This window comes from Sinocyclocheilus rhinocerous, unplaced genomic scaffold (genome assembly GCF_001515625.1).
Source record: "Sinocyclocheilus rhinocerous isolate Xijiao unplaced genomic scaffold, SAMN03320098_v1.1 scaffold55, whole genome shotgun sequence".
Taxonomy (NCBI): Eukaryota; Metazoa; Chordata; class Actinopteri; order Cypriniformes; family Cyprinidae; genus Sinocyclocheilus; species Sinocyclocheilus rhinocerous.
The window spans coordinates 940238-955362 of record NW_015647461.1 but is presented as its reverse complement, the minus strand read 5'-3'; the positions used below and the strand labels follow the sequence as shown (position 1 = coordinate 955362).

The 15125-nt window shown below is 37.7% G+C and overlaps 1 protein-coding gene across 2 annotated transcripts in view; it reads right to left on the bottom strand.

Moving 5' to 3' along the window:
- The window catches only part of LOC107709201 (leucine-rich repeat-containing protein 7-like), a 79170-nt gene that overhangs the window by 14452 nt on the left and 49593 nt on the right, over nt 1-15125 (bottom strand). For both annotated transcript variants that reach the window (XM_016513637.1, XM_016513638.1), the window contains exons 15-24: nt 14917-15016; nt 14708-14832; nt 14304-14492; nt 12412-12534; nt 11237-11323; nt 8045-8156; nt 7258-7438; nt 4211-5918; nt 3058-3207; nt 551-676 (exon numbers count right to left, since the gene is read on the bottom strand). In XM_016513637.1, the coding sequence (XP_016369123.1) occupies nt 551-676; nt 3058-3207; nt 4211-5918; nt 7258-7438; nt 8045-8156; nt 11237-11323; nt 12412-12534; nt 14304-14492; nt 14708-14832; nt 14917-15016 (2901 nt within the window). The remainder of the gene's footprint in view (nt 1-550; nt 677-3057; nt 3208-4210; nt 5919-7257; nt 7439-8044; nt 8157-11236; nt 11324-12411; nt 12535-14303; nt 14493-14707; nt 14833-14916; nt 15017-15125) is intronic.

Genomic DNA, 15125 nt, shown 5'->3' with positions numbered 1-15125 from the left:
TAACTTTTTCTTATATATATATATATATATATATATATATTACAATGTAATTAATTCCTGTGATGGCAAAGCTGAATCAGAAATTATTCTAATTAACTGATTTAAGAAGCATTTTTTATATAAGTGTTGAAGATAATTGTGCTGCTTAATATTATATATAAAAAGTTACAAAAAAAATAAAATAGTTGATCAATTTAATGCATCTTTGCTGAATAGAAGTATTATCTTTTTAAAAATATTTTACAGGCCCCGATTTTTTTATTATTTTTACTAGAACAATTTAACACATGAAATACATCAAACTTACACTTCAGTGATAATTTTTGAGTAAATCACAGAATAAATTATGAATCGATTCACTGAAATAAAAATGATGATGTAGTCTTTAGGAAACTTGATGGCCAAATAAAAACCTATATTAAAATGTTTTAATCTTTACAGTGTTTTAATATTTACAATTATCATGAATCTATTCAATTTACCACCCAGCCTTAGTACACCCTGTATCGAAAACACAGAATTGAAAAAATACTTTTATCATAATCAATACCTTTTTGATGACATTCATGTTCTCTGGAGGCACGTCTCTTCGTCCCAGTGAATACGGGGCCCACTGGCTACTTGGAGAAACCACCTCTTGTCCATTATCTAAAATATTGCTCTGTTGTGAAGGTGTCTGAAAGGATATAGTGCTGTCAGCAAGCAGAATTCAAGAACTCTAGAATGACACTGCTTTTGCAAAATGATAAGGTATTTTGCGAGTCGGTTCTAGGCCTGTTGCACAAATCTGGTTTCAGTGACTATACCACTGAAGTTTTTTCGGCGCTCAAAAGGGTGAACTGGCTTTTAGCATTGTTCATTGCAATGGTTACACTAAACAGCTAATTATTTATTAGTTATTTTATATAAATTGTATATTATATCCTTAATGCATTATGCAAAAACAATTAGGTTTTGACAATAAATATAAAACTTTTAATTGAATATAATTTAACATAAGTAAAAACATTAGAATGAATAAAGCTTTTAAAATGACTAAGCTTGTGTGTTTTCTTTTAATCTTTTTATGGAATAAATTCAGTTGATTCACTTCCATTGATACATTCAAATATTTTCTTTAAAGGTACAATAGGAGATCTTGGAAAATGCTAACTTTAGCCTGATAGCACTGAAAGCGAACGTCCCACCCTTCCTGCAATCGCCGTCCAAAGCCACACCCCCTGAACGCATTTACACTCACAGACCAGAGACAACATTACTACAATAGGCTACATCAGGTTCCCAATTCCAGCCCATGTTCCGAAGTGAAGTAAACTTCAACGGATTTCCCCTGCTCAGGGAGTAGGGAGCAATGAACACTGTGTAGGGATCATATCGATCGGAACACAGTTCATGCACGTAGCTCACTTCTAACGAGCTGGCGCAAGGACTGGATTAACCGCTGGGCTACATCATGTGTCATTCACCGGTGAGAAATCTTTAAAAGTACTACAATACCAGGAAGGAAGATCGGCTTGTTGATGTTTGCCTGCCATCCTCGCTCTGTCTGCACAGCCTGCGTGAACGCGCTGATGAGTATCCTGTCTGCGCGAACTGGGTGCGCAGAGGTATGCTAATACATACGTTGACAGGCAGGTAGGAAAGCATATTAAAACGCTCGGACCGAACATTTTGATTAGACGAACATTTCTTGATCCTACACCTTCCACAGAATATATAAATACAGACAAATACATTTAGACCACTTAACTTAATGATTGCTATTGGGATGTGAAGAGACTTTCAACCAGCATAACAAAAAATGTTTCTGAAGACAATCACCTATTGCACCTTTAAGCTGTCCTCTCAAACTTTCGTGACAGTGGAATTTCTTTCAGTCTTGTAAATGCATTTAAATTCAAAATATTTTTCACAACAATCTCTTAAACTTATTAACACCCCAGAATTGATAATAAACTCTGGACAATCCCTGAGTTGACAGAAAACATTTTTAGCAAGTATTGTGAGCCTGCTGAACTTGATCTAAACCAGGTGTTTTTTTTGGGGTTTTTTTTGGTTTTGTCAACTCTAAACCTACTTCGAGTTTGTTCAACTAACTTCATACAACAAGCACAGCCCACTGTAATTGACCCAATTACACAACCATTGCAATTCAGACACTTTAAAATGCCGAAATAACGCTTAACTACACAGTATATCTGCATATATGTCTAGTTAAAACGATCTTCCAATATGTGATCATTATTTGATGAAGAAAAATAACAATTCTACACAAAATCTGTTTAAATATTAATTGCCGTTAATTGCATCAAAGAAATATTGAGCTTATTTGAAGAAAAAACACTTAAAAACTATAAAACTATAACTAACTAATTTAACTAAACTAATTGAAACTTATTTACAAAAAAGCATGTTTGCATTAAAAGAAATTACAAATACTCAGTGCTAATTCAGCACCTGGTAGGACTCGATTTTGTGTAGTTCACTATCCTCTATTCTCTTACAGTATTCACCAAACACCTGTTGGTGAATAAGTAAATAGAGGTTGGTGAACTGTGCACACAGATATTAAGAATAATATTTAGTGAATTCACTTCTGACTGTTTAAATATGAGTGATTAAATTTTATATTTGGTGTCATTTTAAAAGGATCAAGAAGGCCTTTCATAAACGCATCTCTACTGTCGGTCACAGATTGCTTTGTTCTGTGAGTTCAAGACAGAGGAAGACTATAGTGCATAGACCAAACACAAAGACTGAGCACATGCAACAGAAAACACCTATATATGTTTAACATCACAGTGAGAGACAGTGTCTAGCCTGGAACTCAGAACAGGTGAAGTGTTAGATTAGTGTTAAACTGTGAAATGTGTTAGATTGTCTGCCTTATAAAAAGGCTATTGTAGTGTATATGTTATATTACCACTGTTTTAGAAGTTAAAGCAGAAGCCGCTCAAAAGAGAGAGATCTAAAATGAAATCTTCATAGGAGATGTTATGTTCATATACGTTTTACTTCTTCATGCTGAAACTGGAGCTGAAGTTACTTCATACTCACATTTGGTAGAGGTAGCCACTGAGTTGTTTGGTTTTCATGCTTTGTGTTATTGTAAAAGTTTATTGTCATGCTTCTGCTGGCATGCGGTGCAGCATAGCCTCCAGAGTACAGCATGCCGAAGTTTACTGTGTTGTGCTTAAGGACAGCGCTCTGATTGGAGGGAAACAACCACATGACATGAGTGAATGGGTGTGCCACACAGAAAGGTCAAAAGGCTGTGGCTGGGGATACACTGGACTGCACATTGCTGTAACAGAGTGAGTAAGCTTGACAAACAGAACAACAACAGAACGTCATTACTGCCCATGTGACACATTAGTGATACACAGCGGTTACGTTTACAGAATATTAATAGCAGCAGTGTAGGACTAAATTGCGTGAACAATGAAGTGTGCTGTAGTACTGTAATCCACTTTTACTGAAACAAAGGCATGTAACTGGGTGAATCTCAGGAAAGAAATGTCAGGGTCAAATTCCACCCCAATTAAAAAGAAAAAAATAATATTTTGCGGAAAGAATTTGAAGCAATTTGAGGATTTCTGGCATTGTGACTATTATTTTCGGGTCAATGAATTTTCCTTCATAATTATCATTACCGTAAAAGTGAGAAAAATTACTTTAATGTGGAAAAAAACCCTCATTATCATAATGTGAAAAAATAAAATTTTTTACTCTTAAATATAATGTTTTTTGAGAAAGGGGGGAGTTTGATTACATTTTATGAAAACAATGCCAACATTTTATGAAAATAATCATAAAAAATTATAATGATAAATAAATAAAAAAACTGTATTGGTCCTAAGAAAAAGCTTCATTTTTTTTAGGCAGAATATAATTTTATTTTATTTTATTTTGATTTTGGGGTGAAATATGTCCCAGACATTTCTTGATAGTTCACATGAGATTCACCCCACTGTTCATGTGTCTAAAAAGCCTACATTTAAATTTTGTGTACTCCAAACATATTATATAAAACATTGAAAAAATTGGTTATTGAGATCTCAACAATTATATAAGACTAAATAAAGACAGAATAAAATAACCAAATAATGGTTTAATTTATTTCTTGAAAATGTTGAGAGGTTATATAAAATCCAAGCTAACAAACACTTACAGTACGTAGAAGAACAAAAAGCAAAGCTTGCTTACTCACCCGGTCTAGCCTCTTTGCTTCAATGTGTCTAAGCAGCTGCTGTCTCCAATCTACTGGCATTTTGGAGGTCGGGTCCTCTTGTTTTTGAGGGACAGGTCTCATCTTCATGTCGGCTTCAGGGCTCTTCTCAGTGCATGTACTAAGATTGTAATCTGAAGGCAATTTCTCCAGCAGTGCAGCCATGGTGGGTCGGGCAGACACTGGCCTTGCCTGAGATGCCCCATATGTCTCTGTGCTGTAGCTCCGTGCAGACAGGGGGCGACGCTGTGTCAGACTCTTGGTGGGGTAACCCATGATGGGCTTTGTGGGTTCTTGATAAGACGAGTAATCTTCGTCATACCTACCATTCCTCTTGTGGAACTGGGTGTCAGTTATGGTAGCCAAGCTGTTCTGTTGTTCCAGCATGCTCTGTTGAGACCTGTTGTAGTGCTCTGCCAGCTGCAGTTCTTGGTTCTCAGCTACTCTGCGGAACAGCGCCATCTCTGTCGAACTTACCAGAGAGTCAGCGCGCCTCAGGAAGCCCGGCCTGGAGCGCTGGGGCTGGACCGAGAGCTGTGGATTGATGGCATCATCGGTGACTGCAGTCTGAGCAAATGAAAACATCTGTTCCATCGGTGGATAGCCTCGGTAGCCTCTTGGGCTCACAAGTTCCTTTGCCAACGTCTTCCCAGGTTGGTTTACATATTCCGGGGCATTGGGGAATGGTGGAGGAACTCTCCTCTCCGCTTTCATAATATCCATGGCTCTTTGTGGGTTGAAGCTTTGGTCAAAATGGTAAACTTTCTTTGGGATGGCAGGCTTCTGTTGCTGAGAGCTTTTCGAACCAAAGCCATCCAGATCATCGTCCAGCATTGGAGCAGATTGGCTCCTGGACATGCTCTGTTCTAGAGGTACATGGAGGTCCGCTCTATCAACACTTCCCTGGTTTTCTATGCTAGAGCTGTAGCTGTCCAAGGGGATGCTGTAAACCTTGTACGACCCCATATCGATTTCATCTATGCTCTGAGATTTCTTAAATTTCGCTTTTACCTCCTTCATCATTGGCGAAAGTCTTTCAGAGCTCTTGCTAACAACCAAAGTGCCTACTTTGTTCAGTTCTTTTACACCCTGGACATGCGCAGAAATGTTGGGATGACCTCTTCCCATCCCTGAGTCCGTAGAGTCCAGAAACCCCCAGGCTCTAGTTGAGGGAAAAGTGCCGGGTAGTTCCCCCATCTCCTGTTCGAAGTCCTTACGATCAGGATTGGGGCTGTTGGCTGGAGTAATTTCCAATTTGGAAGGGAAAGCTGTCCTGTCCTCGAAGGGACTGGGAGTCCTCGTCCAATTCTGCCAGGGGTTAGAGGGAGGAGGCACTTCAGTTTCAGGGGTGGTGCGAACAGTGTGGAAAGTGAGTTGCGACTGATCAAGCTCTAGAGGAACTCCCACAATGCGCTCTTGTCTCATGAGAGGCCGCCGGCCATGTGCCATTGAGGCACTCCGGGGCTTCGAGCCTAGCATGGGGTTTCCAGCGCTGCTGCTCGGAGTGTCAAGAGACGTCTCCTCTGCAACAAAACCTGTGTTATCGTAGTGGGGGGCATCGTTCCAGCTGTCGAAGGTGTCGCTCAGTGGCCGCCTCTCACCTCGTTGCTGCAGCGTGCTGGAAGGAGGTGTTTCCCTCTGGCTCAGAAGGGGCTTACTTTCAATGGGCTTTGGAAAAGACTGAGCCAGCCTGTTGAAGTATTCAGACAAAATACATTTGAGATTTTATCAGTGCACATAGAAAAAAATGTGTATGGCCAGGGGCTGATATGACAAGCATATTCAGCATCATACAATTCTAATGTATATATGAATTGATAAAAAAAAACATTAAATACAATTCATAAATGCAATGACTTGAATACACGATTTCTATGATTCGTTTATATATACATATTCAGTGTGGTGCATTTAAAAGAACAACCGGAAGCCCCTGTAGACCCTCAAGTCAAGGTAAATAAGCCTCTTATAATATAAAAAATTGACTACAAGTAAAGCACTGCAATCTTAGCAAATGTCTAATTCCTTGTACATTCCTTCTTGGGACTGAATCTGCAACATCTGAGTACAGCCCAATTTTATCACTACCCTGACAGAACCTCGTTGCTCTGTGTATTTTGCTTTATTTTAGCTGATGCTCGCTAATCTTTCTACTTGATGTCTTCATGTAATGTTGGAGATGAAATATTGAAAATTAAATTTAACTGGGCCTACAACTCTTTTAATATAGTCTAATTTACGTTTAAATTGAAAAGTGCAAGAAAAATATCGCTGTGGTTGACTGCCATCCTCATCAAATAGATTTTCAATGTTTATAAAATTTTGCCTATGTAATACTTCTGCAAGGTTATCAAAACAGAAATCTCTCAAAGAGTTCTTCTGAAGAACAGGCAGTGGAAGGAGTGATAATTTGAAGTTTTTCAGCAGTACTAATATTATAATACTTTTATTGAAATCAACAGAGATGGATTTTCAGCTGCACTTTACTCAAGATGACAGCAAGAGCGAGGCATACTGCTGTGCGTGACTTTGAGCGAAAGAGAGATTGTGATGTGCGCAATAACACCCAAAAACACCCTCAGACCCCAGAGGGTTAAAAGAAACAAACGCCCAGATAAGGCTCACTTAGAGCCGTCAATTTTCTTGTTAATTAAAATAGACAGAAATATGAAATTTAAAATGAAAACCTTCAATCTCATAAAAAGGCAAATAAGAGACACCCCTACAAAGGCACAGATTTGCAACCTCCTGTATAGCACTGAACACCAAATATTAAATGCAGTTCTGTGTTTCATGAATATTGCCAGTTAATGAAAACAATATGCAAGGGATGGCTTGAATAAATTTGGATTATTGCCAGAGATGATTATTGCAAGACTATTCCAGTGACGCAATGTCAGTTTTGGGCCACCCAAAAGTCAGTGAGCTGGATATCTAAACTGTTTGATCAACTGTCATGTCATATGAGCGCACAGATGGTCTGTTAGTTCATATAAATGAATAGTGGCAGTGGTTAAATTCTTGCCAACCTGTTGGTCCAGTGAGTCTGTGATGGCCCCTCTTTCCCAGATGTTTGCAGATTACTGACATTTCCAGGTGGGTTGGAGGAGCCAGATGAACCCTGGGAGGGTGAGTAGTCTGAATAAGTGGCAGATGATCCGCTGTTGTTCAAACAATGCATTTTGTCTGGCTCAGACTCATCGGTGGACTCTGAATGCATTAAAAAAAAGATAATAGGCATACAAGGTAAAATAGTTTATATGAATGAAAAATGACTGTATTTTTGTCTAAAATAAACCCCAATTATTATGCTTCTCACAACAACTGTGATTTCCAGTATTCTCCAGTGCAATCACACAATGCATTTTAGGATTTGCAGAAGGATTTCTTAATAAAAGAACTTTATTAATAAACATCAAAAGAATGAGGGGAAAAAATTGTGAGTTTAATGTCGTGATGAAACGGAAGAAGCTGCAAGTAATTTCTTCTGTATTGTGACACATCTGAGTGAAACAGATTATTAAAAAACAAATGTAGGCCAAGGACTTGATTTGATCTATTAGTTGTTGATTGGATGGAGGCAGATATGAATGTGTGCTTGCAGCCAATTGTAAGGAGTTTTAGCAGACTAAATAATTGGAGAAGTCTGGAATATGTCACCAAAGAGACCATTTCACTGGAAGATCAAGTTATGATATTAAATCATAAAAATGAGGTCAAAGAATGAATTGCTCACAATAAGATTAACAACATTCATTTAAAAAATAGATTTCATGCTGACTTTGTAACTTATACAGGCTTCTTTGTCTTACCAACCTTTTTTTTCCTTGCCCAGTAACACAACCTTTGGTTTGTACATTGCTGGCTCTACCAAAGTCGGCCGCATGTCAGAAATTCGGATATCATTAGGGGAGCCTCCCATGGAGTCCTGGAAACACAAGTGTCAAATTCGCAGTGAACTAATAACACAAGGGGAGTGGGGTGTGGTTTCCCTGCAATCAAATTACAATCTTTCATTTAAAAAAACAAGATCGAGCAACACAAATTGTTTATACTAAAACTTATACTAAATGACATTTATAATCCAATTTTATGGTCACAATGTCAATAAATGCAAAGCAACATCCAATTATATTGAAAACTGTTGCTGTACTAACTGCTAACATTTTGGCTATATGAAAATATGTTTGCCTGATTGCATATTATATAAAACTCTATTAGGCATTAAGCCATTAAGACACATGACAGCATAAAGTTAAGAGATTCCAGTTTAAAAAAATTTTAAAAAAGGATCAGTAAACTAAAACATGAAATACCGCTGCAAAAACACATTAATGTAGCTAGTATTTAGATTCTGTCAAGCTTTTGCAGTATAGTGAAATGAGTCATTCATTTGAATGTGCTTAAAGGGGTCCTATTATGCTCTTTTACAAAATCTTGATTTTGTTTTGGGGGTGTACTAGAACATGCTCTCATGCTTGGTGGTTCGAAAAACGCATTATTTTTCATATAATTTACATTATTAAAATACCTTTCTCCCCAGCCTGGCACAAACGGCTCGATTAGTTCCGGCTTTGATGAAGGCCCGCCTTCCGAAAAACAAAATGTGTTGTGATTGGTTAGCTGTCCCAGTGCGTTGTGATTGGCGAACAGCTTAGACGGTGTTTCAGTACTGCCACGCCCCTTACTCCGTCTTTCAACAAAAGCTTGTGGCGAATCTGGCACAGTACTCCCTCGTGTTGTGGAAGCTGTCCTCAGTAAAATGCGCAGCACACAATAGCAAATTGGGGTTATAATTGCTCAGGAACAGAGTAAAAAAATAAATTGCAACCACTGTTTCCTGACATCATCCACTTTCGGAAGCCCAAACAAAGACGTTTGGGCATGGAGGTGAAAAAACAGCGTTTCAGGCGGTCCCCCAACCGGACGAGAAGCGCAGTGTCACGTCGTGCCACGTCTCTTTAAAATTCAAATACATTATTTTCTATGAGTGTAGGCACACCGGCGGCGCCCAGCTACGTCGTGTTATACTTGTAAGAATTGTTCTAGACATGCCGAAAATTTGACGCTACAGCACAGCAGCTCTTCTTCTTCGTTTTCTCTAAAGTGAAAGTGACATGTGGCCAAGCATGGTGACCCATACTTGGAATTAGTGCTCTGCATTTAACCCATCCAAAGTTCTTATAAAGGGATTTTTTAAAAACTAAATATCTCCCTTTGGAGTGGACTTTGAGATATGTAACTCTCTAGATCTTTTTTATGCCCAAACATACACACTACACACTGACTAAAATTAAAAAAGTGAAAAAGCATAATAGGACCCCTTTAAACAATTCCGTTTTTATATTACAGTGACCGTTTCATGCTTCTAAAATGCAAACACTGGCCCAAAATGACAAAGCAGAAGCTGAGAAATATATTAGAAGTAACAGAGTGTGATCTCACACCTCAACATCAAGTTGAGATTCATCATTAGTAATATATAGACTGTTATGATTCACAGGCCTTGTCCTGGCTTGTCTGGTCAAATCCCCCAGGAGCAAATCAGTTGCTTCCAGCTCTCTCACAGCTGTCTATGACAAAACTCACATCTCTCAGGCCTGACTGTACATCAGCAGGCTGGCTCACACAACCGGCAGCAGAGCAAGAGGAAAGTCACATATCAGAAGATTCTCTCAGAACAGCCGCCTCTCCCCTTCTCTGCCTTTCATCTTGTCTTTTTTCTGCATTGCTCCCTCACAACAGGTCAAAAGAAATGTGACTGTTTAAATTGATGCGGCAGGCTAATGGGTTTCATACTTGTATTAAATGAATTGTGAACAAAATTCAGCATGGGGGCCATTTGATGCATGTTGTGCAGTGTTCGAATAATACCAAAGATTTTCGGGGGCCCAATATTTGGAATAAAAGAGCTCTAATACACTACCATTCCATATTTGGATTCAGTCAGATTTTTTTTTTTTATTATTAATATTTTTTTTCAGAAAGGATACATTATGTTGACCAAAAGTGGCAGCTAAATTTCTTTTCGAAAATAATTTTTTATAAAAAAAAATATTACATAGTATTATATAACTTTTATAAAAGTAAATGTAAATGTAAAGTAAATGAAGCATTCATCAAAGAATCCTGGAAAAAAATATCAAATTAAGCAGCACAACTGTTTTCAACAGTGATAATAATAAAAAAATGTTTTTGAGCACCAAATCAGCATATTAGAATGATTTCTGAAGAACCATGTGACAATATAGACTGAAGTAATAGCTGCTGGAAATGTAGCTTTGTCATCACAAGAAAAAACAGCATTTTAAAATATATTAAAATATTTTATTTCATATTAGTTATTTTATATTGTTTTAAATATTTCAAAATAGTACTGCCCTACTGTATTTTAGTTTAAACAAATGCAGCCTTTGCGCATTTGATTGTAAGAGATTGAAATCCCCTACAGGACAAAACATGTTGTTTGCTTTCAAAAAATAACCAAATCTATAGAATCACAGAAATAAAGGGCTAACTGTGGTAACTGGAATTTTTCCCCCCACAGTATGTTCTGCTGACAAAGCATTGCGAGTAGTTATATTTTAGATTTATTAATACAAATTTTTGCTTTTATATTATTTCTTATTTATTGTTTAATATTTATGAATCTATTTTAAATTAGAATATTTCTTTGAAATGCCATAGAGACAGCAATCTCTTGTTGTAATAAGACATTTACATGACACTTCAAGGCTGCTGGACAGTCTCCCCTTACCCTGAGTTTCGAGATATCTGGGGGACTATGACGATAACTTGGGGGTCTCGGTTCCGTCTAGCCCCCCTGTAATTCGAACACTGACTTCATTACTTCATTATGGGAAACAAACCCACGCAAGTATTTAACAAATGTTTCACCCACAATGGGGGTGTCTGAAAAAAATAATTGAATTTGCTTTGAAGGCAGTTGAAATGAGCCACCCCATATGTTCAGCTGATTTTCTGCTGTCTTGTCTCTCAGCCACTTACTATGAGGCAGAAACAGGAAGAGGAAGTAACGGCCAGGCTCGTATTCTCTGGCTGTTGCGGCTTGGGAACGACGCGATGTAAAGAAATCTAAGCAAAACAAACATACATACATATATACAAACAAACAAAAATGGATTCTCATGGTCTAGAAAGAAAAGAATGTGTAAGATACATGAGGTTTATGGCACTGGTACTCCCGAGGTCCCGATAACCCTGATAATATTAGGAATATTTGTAGCTCCACAGTTTGGCCGGGGGGGTCTCTGAGACCATGGGGGGGAACAGTGTGAGGCCAAGCTGCGATGGACACAATACACCATGCACTTGTATGCTATTCTAAACAAACAGCTACTGCAAGCATAGAAAAGCCTGGCATCAATGAATGAATTATGAATGTAGCTGTGTTTGCATAATTCCTTGAGATTTATTATAGTTTACTCAAATCATCTTAGCATTCCTGAATTCAATTACTATTTTCATATAGGAACCTTTAATGGATCCTCTGAGTGTTCTTGACATTTCACGCTGACCTTTATATCTGTTTACTAAAAGATTTCCAGCTGTTTTCGGAGTAGTGCTACAGGATGTAAAACTGAAGTAAAACACTGCAGGTCTAGATTTCTAGTAAATAAATTATTGTAGGATATTTTAAAAGCGAGTTACTAAAAAATGAAACATACTACAAGGTTACTGTGACATTCACTACTAATTGCCCCAGCTCTTTCTAATATTCATAGGCAGAGTTAATGACTTGGTAGTTTTTCTGTGTACTAAACAACACTGCAGCTCTGGCGGTTGGGGAGGGGTGTTGCTGGCTGTGAGAGATGAAACATTTGCACTGATCTTTGTGTATTTTATCTCCGCAGGTTCAGCTAACCTTTAACAAACACTCTCAGCACTATTCAACACTCTCTGTACACGCAACCGAACTGACTCAGACACCGAGGATGCAAATACCAGGCCTTCAAAAACAAAGAAACTACTGCCTGAATTTCATTACACACTCTCATCCTTCTGTTTTAAAACTATTGACTTTGGAAATCCCTTACTGTATGTGTTTTGAGCTTAAAATAAGCCGCAACCCTGATATAATACTGTGCAAAAATATTTTAAAAGGATAAAGACATAGCATTTAAAAGAGAAAACTTGAAATTATTAAAAGAGAAAAGTCATACTTCTGAGCTCTCGGTCAGATCCTCTTTGTCTTTGCGTTTTGGGATGTCAATGGCTGAGTTGAGGATGACACCTTGTTCGGACATTGGTGGTTTCGAAAAGTCTTTGACCTCTCGTTCTGTCACCTACAGAGAACACACACTAATCTACAAGTGGCTCATGCTTCAATGACAAAATAAACCGTGACTCCAAAGTGATGGATATTCAAGCAGTAAGTCATGAGAGGCTGTGCATTACAGTCATTGTTCATTTTACCGTGTGTAATCACCGTAACACATTGCCTCGGATTGTTTTTATAAAACTGCACCAACAGCAATATAACATGACCAAATGACTAAATGTAAATGTAATATAAGACACATATGTTCAATTAATATTATATTATTATAATATAATAAATATAATATGATTTAATTTTATGTAGGCTATAAAAAAAAACATACACAGACAAAACCAAATTAAACCCTGCGGCTCATGACGATACACGGAGGTCTTAAAGGGTCATGAAACCCCAGACTACTCTTTCTGAGATTTTAGCACAGGTGTTTGTGTTACACATCATAGAAGACAATGTTAGCATCCGTTAATTTTAATTGTTGGAGAAAACTGGTTAATTTGAAGCTTTTTTGAGCTATTTTCATCTTCCAGGTTTAAAATCTACATCGTGTTGACGTCACAATTTGTGACGTGGCAAAGGACTACAGTACATCGTTGACACGTCGGTGTCTCATAATTATTCATGAGACTGCGTGTTCTTATCCTATGAGAACACGCTTCGCTTAATTATTCACAACAGCATGTGTTGATTTGCTATAACAGACGCTTCAGACTGTGAGACCACGTACATTAACTGAGAGAAGTGTTCATGGATCGAAGGAGAGTGTTTGTTTTTGCGTTGTAATAAGAGTTTGGCACAAACGCGATTCATTCACTTATATTAGTGAGTGTAACCGTTTTTACAGCTCCTTGACGCAACCCGTCAAAAAGGGCTTATGTAAACACCGCAGAATAAGCCTTTAAAGTTATCAGAGGTGCAACAACGTTTCACCTTCATTTCACCTTCATATATATGTTTTCGATGCAGAGTGCAAATGGCTGTACATTTATTTGTGTTTTTAACTTGATGGGAGCGAAATGAAACCGAAGTTGTCTGTCTCTCCTCTTCCCGCTCCACTCCACAGTCCGCACTGTCCGCAGTGCACCATGCCCACTTTTTTAGCATTTTTTAAAACTGTGGTGAGAACTAACCAGTGCTAAAACGGGGTTTCATGACCCTTTAATATTCTATTTTTATAATATAATAAATATAATATGATTTAATAATTATATATATATATAATACAGTAAATTACTAATTATTAAATTGATGTATTATTATTATCATCATTATTATATGTGTTAAAATTATTGCAATAAACTAAAATGTATATATATTAAAAAAATTGAAGATACACTATGTAACTTTTTTTTTTTTAAATCAACAAATTGATATAATGAGCAAGTACATCACGAATCCATCTTCCAAAACGTGTTTTTTTTTCTTATCCTGAATTACTATGGTATGACTATAATATGTTAATATTCTTGCGTGACTAGTCATATACATAAACAGAGAAGTAGCTCCGGCTACATGCAATTTTGTTTATTAACCACTAGAACCCCAAAAGTTGCATAGTGTACCTTTAGCTTTGGCACCCGTAAACAACTTTAAGATCCCTGGACCCTTGTTTAAAATCCTCAACAGCTTCAAATATGGCTCGCCCAATCAAAATTCAGAGTCTAATCTATTCTTTTTATAAAAAATTTAAAAAATGCACTTTGTAGCCAAATTGCAGAGACATTGATCTATGAGCCCAAGTAGGCACTGTGACAAAATAAGATAAAGAAGCATTACCTCCTTAGGAGCAATGGGCCACTTGGGCTCATACTTGTCTTGGCTGTGGAGCTCCATATTGGTCCCAGAAGAACATTTTTCAGTGTTGAGGGGGTGAGTGGTTTTACCCACCAGGTTCTGCACTGACTTCACCATATTCTTTAGGTCTTCTGGGTAAGGGGTGGGATAGCGCTTCAGATTAATCTCAACCTGCAGATAGAGGGAAGAGGATTTAGCCCATATAGCAAAGATATGACCTTTTCTGATGCTTAAAGTTTTTTTTTTATAAATCCCAGCTAACCAGATACAGCAGTGGCCCTGGTTACATCTGATATTAACATCTGTGATCAGATCACCAGAGATGGATGTTAATACCAGGTAAATACAGGGCCAAAAAGGTTCGCATTTTCAATTCTTAAAGGGACCTTCACTTTTCCTGAGTTGTCCTCTTCTTCCTTCTTGTCCTCAAACTCAAATGCCACTGTCATCCTCTGCTGTCTCTGTTCCTCCCAGAGAGTGGGATTAAAGCTGTCACTGTCAGACTGGTAATCTGCAGCAGGGAAACACACATCCATCCAGAAGTTTAAATGAAATGTAAAATCAAAGGAAAGAGAAACGGTTGATTTATTCTTACCCTCATCGTGCCGGGGCTGCTGAGGAAACATGTAGTTGGTAAGAACTCTCTGTTTGGTCTCAGGGTGAGCCTCTGTTTGAAGGGGGATAAGGGCCTTGGACTGAATAACAAAACGAATTGTTGTAAATACAACTACCAAATCAAATGTATTAAATTGCAGTATGTATTTTGACCACTTTTAACCACATTTCACTAATAATTAAATACAG